Source organism: Echinops telfairi, unplaced genomic scaffold (assembly GCF_000313985.2).
Source record: "Echinops telfairi isolate 266 unplaced genomic scaffold, ASM31398v2 ScPeMD7_7468;HRSCAF=8506_0, whole genome shotgun sequence".
NCBI classification, from domain to species: Eukaryota; Metazoa; Chordata; class Mammalia; order Afrosoricida; family Tenrecidae; genus Echinops; species Echinops telfairi.
The window spans coordinates 11,761,030-11,768,450 of record NW_022111369.1 but is presented as its reverse complement, the minus strand read 5'-3'; the positions used below and the strand labels follow the sequence as shown (position 1 = coordinate 11,768,450).

The following is a 7,421-nucleotide window of genomic DNA, read 5'->3' as shown; positions in this document are numbered from 1 at the left end:
GTTTCAGACTTTCCCAAGTCACATATAACCCAAAAATTGCGCCATATGTCTAAAATGTACTTAAAGTCTTTACTCAGGATGCCTGTGGACTGTTTTAAAATATTTAATACAATAATGATCACAACTTTCAATTCACGAAAATAGAACTCCCATTCATCTCACTGGGAGGGGTCTGTCTAGCAACGCAGCTTCTATACAATCATGAGCTCTGAGCGAGGACAGCCAGAACCGGTTAGAGCAGAGAGAGCAGTGATCCTACTCCACTGCCCGAAGCCGTATGACTCATTTGAAACAGAAGTGGTAAGCAACATCTAAGTCAAGGATCTGAAACTATCATGAGCAGCAAAGAAAAGTCATAAAGAGGGTACTGATGAGTCATCTGACATCTGCTACTCATTCAGAAGAGATAAGCCAGTGTACAGATCACCAGGAGTAAAACAATACCGCAGAAATGCAAAATAGATTATTTTGGTAGAATGATAGAAGAAAAGATGAAATGGGTGAGAAGCTATCACAGAGACAGCCGATTGATGCAGGACTCTATTAAGCAGGCTTGTGAAACATAAAATCTACAGGAATTGACATTGTCAGGAAGCGGGAAGAGCCTATATATTTTGGCTTACCAGAGAATTGGAAGGCAAGAGACTCAACAGGTGAATACCAGTTTGCCAATTTATTTCCACTTAAGGTCTCTCTCTCTCTCTCTCCCTCCCTCTTTGATTTTTGTAATTTTTTAAAATTCTGGGTGCTGAATACATGAATTCAATAATTTCCACATACACATTGCAGCAATTACAGTCTTTGAGGGGTACAGTCCTTTCCAAATGTTCTTGCCTTGTTACCATCAACTCCCTGCACCATATGCTGCCTGCCTAATTTTTTGAGTTGCTATTGTCAACTTGATCTCGTAAATAGTTCTTAAAAGAGCACAATGGTGAAAGCACACATTTTTTATTAGTCCTTCAGGTAATATCCCTGCTTTTCAAAGCTTTAAAGAACTTTTGTGCAGCCGCTTGACCCAATGCAATGTGTCATGTGATCTCTTTGCTGTGGCTTCCATGAGCACTGATGGTGGATCCAATTTCCTTAGACTCAGACTTTGTACATTCCAAGTTCCAATTATTTTTTTTTTAACATTTTATTAGGGGCTCATGCAACTGTTATCCCAATCCATACACACATCAATTGTGTAAAGCGCATTTGTACATCGTTTCTCAAAACATTTTCTCTCCATTTAAACCCCCGACACTAGGTCCTCATTTTTCCCCTCCCTCCCCGCTCCCCCCTCCCGCATGAGCCCTTGATAGTTTATAAATGGGTATTTTGTCATATCTTGCCCCGTCCGACGTCCCCCCCTCATCCACCCCTCGGCTGTCTGTCCCCCAGGGAGCCAAGTTCCAATTATTAACAGATGCTTGCAGCTATTTATCTCATTTCTAGTTGTGCCCCATCAGCAAATGAAGGTCCCGAAGGCTTTACTCCATTCATACCATTAAGATCAAGTCAACGTTGAGAAGACACCTCTTCTTCAGTCGTACTCTGAGTGCCCTTACAGCCTGGGGGGCTCCTCTCCTGGCATTAGACCCGACAGTGTTCTGTGACTAACGGTCATGAAGTTTTCACTATCTGATAATGTTTCATTTCTATCCATAAATTTTCAGTCAGTGGAATTTAATTCCACTGAAATGAATGTTCACACCTTCTTTGTAGTCTCTTCAGAGTCTGGAAGCTCTTCGGCCACCTGTTCACGTTGGATAACCCTGCTGCTATTGGAAAAAAACAGTGACATCGCTTCCAGCATGACAGCAACATATAAGCCACCACAATATGATAAACTGACAGACCATTGTTTGGATGAGTGCTAAAGAAAAGAGAAAAGGTCAAGTAAGAAAGACCCAGCGTGTCAATACTAACTAGAATCGTCTGGGCGGCCCTTATAGAAAAGGTGAGCTTTGGCCTGACTAGAGGGCAGTCATAGAGTTAGGTAAGTAGGGATTGGAAGGAGGCTCATCACCCAATCTTCTACCAGCCCTGTAAAAGAATTTAGCCAGAGATGCCTTGGGATTCGAGCGGTGTGGCAAGTTTGCTGAACTGCCAGGGCCTTGCTTTTGGTTTACACAGTAAACTCTGTGAGTAAGGTTTTAGATATTCTGTTACTCTTTCACGACGTGCGAGACCAAGATCAGGAACAGAGAAAAAAGAAGAAACACAGCACTCGAGAATGGTGTTGGGGGTGGAGAGGAGATGATCCATTCTAATCTCAGATCAAGAAAGGTTCTATAAATCTTGTAGATAGAATAAAATAAGGTATTTCCTATTTCCTTAGTTTTCTTTCCTGTAATTAGATATTTATATAAACCTGACATTTTAAGCTCTGAATAGTCACTTAACTAACACTGAAGGTATTTTTGGCCAGCTCTTTTCCTTCATTTTATTTTTCTGTGGTATCCACAGGAGAGAAATCACAGTCGCAATTCCTGGCTCAGAGAAGAAGATAGATTTTATTGCTTTAATCCCAGCATTGAGCTAGTTTTCTTGTTTCTGTTTCTTGGAGCTATTTCTAAGAAAACTAAACTAATCAAAATACAACTAAAAATACATGTTTAATTAAAAATATTTTGTGATTGACAAGTTGAGACACTGATTATGTACCAAGGTTACCAGGATGAGGAGCATAGGTCTCTACCAGTACTGAAGCACCATCCTGAATAACCAATTGGAGATTTATGCTGCCACACGCTAAATCATAACACAGCCCTATAATCAAAAATTTGTTTTCTTCTTTTTTAGGTCTGCTCTTGGGATTATTGAAGGTACCGATACAAAAAATAAAAATCATTGGCTAGATCACAGCCGCTCCAGTTTCTCAGATATGGTGCTGCACTATATTTTGAGTATTAAGTTATGTCCATTTACTAATAGACCATCCTAATTTTAAAGATGAGAAGGTTCAGACCCATCAATTACAGGATAAGATTTTTAAAAGGTAAGAAATATTTGAAAAAGAATTAGGTATCAAAGGGTTCCTAGTGAAGATGTATATGGCTCGTTGACTACACAGGGCTGCCACTCATGAGGTCAGTCAGTGGCTTGAGCCCACCAGTCTCTCAGCCTCGAAAAGATTGAAAGTGCGAAAACCCAAAGGGCCAGTTCTCTGCACTAGAGTGTCTTTATGAACCAGAATCAATCAGACGGCAGCAGGTTGCACATTTTGATGTTGAAGGCAGTGCCCTCTAGATAGCGACTACCAGCCGGATACCGCAAAGCCGGAACACAGCCTGAGAAGGGGAGAATAACTTAGAATGACAAAAATGTCAGACTTCGTTGCAATTTTCATATATATTTTGAATATCTAAATTTTTCTGCTTCAAATTATGCAGCACACTTTCAGAACACATCTTAATATATAGAAGTGAATGGATAATTCCAAGCTTCTTTATAAGAAAAAGTACTATTTTTTAAGAGTTTCTGTACACAGGAGGAGAAATTGTGCCATCTTACAATAAGACTGGAATATTTTCATTTTAATTAAGGGGTTTGAATGCTGACAGACCCATATGGGGTTTCAGAACATTTGATTCTCTGTTTATTTTCCCAAACTCACTTCCAGTCAATTGGTTATGATTCACAGTGACCCTATAGATCAGAGTGGAACTTCTTCTATGGGTTTCTGAGGTTGTAGATCTTTACAGGAGCAGAGTCTCAGCTTTCTCTTGCAGAGCAGTTAGTGGACTCGAACAGCTGATCTGGTGGTTAGCAGTCAAACACATAACTCACTATGCCGTCAGAACTCGTTATTTATTGTATAGTAACTCTTATTTCTGGCCCCCTTTAAGATAGCAAATTGGAACTGCCTGCTATTCAGTTCCAAATAAAAGCAAAGTGATAGTTGGGACAAACTCCAAGTTCATCTAATCAGTACTGATCAAATATACCTTTGGATCAAAGCACACTATGTGAAGTATAAATTAAGCTAAAATATTTAGTACAACACAAAGTACTTTAAATAAAGCCAGCGTGCACTTCCTCTATCTCAGGCTACATTAACATATCCTGATTTTTTAATAGATAAGCAGAGTGAAGAGTAGTATATGGGATATGTTCTGAATCCCAAAACTAGAGCTGATATGTGAAAACTGGTGCCATTTTTTGAATCAGCTGGTCAAATATATCCAGAAACAAGTCTTACATTTGAGGTACTGATCTGTGTTGTGCAGTGTAACAATAACAAATTGCAAAAAAAAAACCCAAAAAAAACAAAGAGTAAAATATGTTTGTCAAAAGATAGAAATAATTCAGTCACAATGAACTTTTATTTCAATCATAAAAATGGGAGACCCTCAGCAAATGAATGTTCTTATTGATAGCTACTTTATTACCGCTATTGTCTCTCCCATAACACTGTTGAAAGCTAGCAGCATGTAGCCACTCCTCCCACTCCTATTAGTAAATCTGTGTTCTACTGAATTTTTCGATAGATGTGACAGTTATAATTTGCTTCCATATTATATCAGCATATAAACAATTAATATAATATAACTTACCATTTAAATATAAGGATTTGTTTGAAATGATCACTGTATCACATACACAGAAAAAGAAGAAGAGGCAGACTTCACCAAGTCAGCACAGAAGAACAGGAAACTGGGAACTGAGCTGCAGTCTTGCGACTGTGACTAAGGAGAAACTATAAGCAGACAGTGTAATTGTGGTCAGGGCAATTGTTGGAGATCACATCTCCGAGTGACTCATTTGAAGATCAGGCTATTTCTGCTGCTGCCTCTACAAGCAGTGAGTTCTTCCCGGATGGTGTTGGTGGGCTCATTTTACGTGAGCTGAGCTCTACTGGCATAGGAGTCTCGGCCACCAGCGTCCCCAACCTGAACGACGGCAGCAGCCTCACTACGCCTGCTTCAAGGAGCCCTGGGAGCCTAGCGACTACCACCAACTGCTCCGACGAAGAATAACACAGTTTTCTAGTCCTGGAAAGGGGTAGCGTCTCAAAAACTCACAGGGGGCCGTTCCATCTGTCCTACAATGTCACTGTAAATGCGCATCGACTTGATGGCAGTGGGCGTGTTCTTTTGTTGCTGTTGGGTAGTGTAGTTGCCAGAAAAACAAAAGGTTTCTTCAACTTTATCAGCCTTCAGAAACCCCCATACTCAAATAACACATCATCTGTAAACCACATGAAAATAATGTTCGGTGGCTTATTTATTTATTTATTTACATCAATGAGCAGGTAATTCATGCTGTCTCTTTTCTGCAATGAGCTTTCTCTTTTGCAGGAACTGTAGACCAGACCGTTTCATTGAGGAGGGGGGTGGGGGGGGGTGCATTTGGTTTACCAGGCGCCTCACAAGCTGCTCTGTGCATTTGGTTTACCAGGCGCCTCATTCCACCATGGCATTTATGCACGTTGTTTGCTGTTAGTGGATCGATCCTGCTTCCATTCCCAAATGAGGCGTTCTAGAATCTGAGGTGTCATTTTCCCAGCCTGACCCCCATGTCCCCTGCTCTGCTTTCACCCTTGGCTAATGCTTCCCCTCAACACTGACTTCAGTGTTCCGGGTCAGGAACTGAAGGAGCCCCAGCGGCCCAATAGTTACAGGGCTCAACCGCTTACCCAAAGGGGGGGAGCTGACATGTGTCAGTGATCTGTTTCCATAAAGAAACCCTGTGTGGACAGTTCTACTAAGAGCCACAGAGTCACCATAAATAGAAATCAACTCCACAGTCGGTGAGGGCTTTTTGTTTTTTGCATTTAGGCCAAGAGAAGAATGCAGAGTCTTCTGCTCCTGTATATCTTCAAAAAAAGGTAAGACTGAAGCAAAAAGCAAAAACCATTGTTTGAACCCAGTGCTGGGACTTCCCCTTTTGTGTAAGCTGAGTCACATTTTTCCTGTTGTCGATGTGAAGCCTGTCGGTTGACAGGATAGGGCTATCTGGCGATGTATAAGCCAGGCAGACAAGTTTCCTTGCATTTGTTTGCCTTACCTTGGACACGTACCAATTAGAAGCTGTCCACTGGCCAAAGGCGATAAGAGATGGTTTACTAAGGCTCAGATACTAGATTGAATAAACTAATTTCTGACCTTTTTTTTCCTGTTAAAAATGTCATCCAGGGTTTCTGCCTTATGCAATCTTACTGATTTTGACAGAGATCTTTTTGGATGTACATGGGCATTTTATTCTTCATATCTGCTCAGTTGACACATGCTTTAAAACCACAGATATCTTTGATTGGTTGGCACATTGTGAAAACAGGAAGTGAAAGGATGGCATCAACTGTGAAAGAACCAGAGCCAGTGAAACCTTCTGAGTAAGTGCCAAGGTGGGACTGCTGCTGAGGGAAGCACACAAGCAAAAGGAAGCGACAGTACCTATATGATTCCAACAGGAAGAATGGGCATCCAGCAGGTTCTAACTGTCTCCTTTTCTGGGCCTCATACGCATATGAATAGGGTTTGGGGTATTTTTTAAAAAAATCATAATCCACGATATTGTTGCTTGGTTTGATAAACGCATTAAATTAGAAGAGGCATGTGACTACATTTGCTCGTAAGGAACTGCTTCAGCTCTATGAGGGATCTTCAGAAAGTTAATGGAAGAGCAGGTATATATGCACACATTGTCCAACAATCACCATCTGTACTGGATTTTTAGAAATATATAAAGAAAAGCTTGCCTTGCTAGTCTAATTATTTTAGTCATCAAATAGCTACTGGGTGCTTACTACAGGATTAATACTGTTTTAAGCATTAGGGTTATTTAAGTCATAACAAACCCCCTTCTTCCTTATAAGTTTTACACATTACACCTAAGGATTTGACTGTAACTCTTCAGTTTCTCCAATCATTAGTACTCCTGTGGTATTATACTCCTGTAGTGAATTCTCAAAAGGAAGGCTATCTCTACATAGAAGATTTTAAAAATCCTCACATCGGTGGGTATGAGGCATGCAGATAAAAATAAAATGAAATAGAATGGAGCACATCCTGGCGCACCAGGCCTGGAGGATGCTATCCCTGCTCCGAACAACCAATGCCAGAGTGGATCATATGGCTGATCACACTGCGCTGACCCATGGCCCTATGGGGGACAACACTGGAGACTCAGTGTCGGGATTGGCCCAGTCTGACTCCGCGATACTGAGGCAAAACACTGAAGGCTGTTGCAGAACAACTTGGGGAGCAGAGCAGGGAAGCTCCCAAGGAAGTGCAAAAGATAGTTTGGGGCCAGAGTGTGGCACCCCATCGGACTTGACTGAAGGACACACCTAGAGGTCAAAAATCAAACCATGATCTATTTACAGGTTTTTCTTTCTTTAAATTTTTTTTTAATTTTTTCTTTTTCTTTAAGTTAATTTATTCTTTTCTGGGTCATTGGTTTTCTTCTTTGTTGTCATCATTGTGTTCTCT

The 7,421-nt window shown here is 40.9% G+C and overlaps 1 protein-coding gene across 1 annotated transcript in view; it reads right to left on the bottom strand.

Annotated features, from left to right (window-relative positions):
* Positions 1-3,183: 3,183 nt before the first annotated feature.
* The window catches only part of LOC123521003 (short coiled-coil protein B-like), a 42,586-nt gene continuing 38,348 nt past the window's right edge, over positions 3,184-7,421 (bottom strand). The window contains 1 exon segment of the mRNA XM_045284325.1: positions 3,184-3,278. Within this exon segment, the coding sequence (XP_045140260.1) occupies positions 3,184-3,278 (95 nt within the window).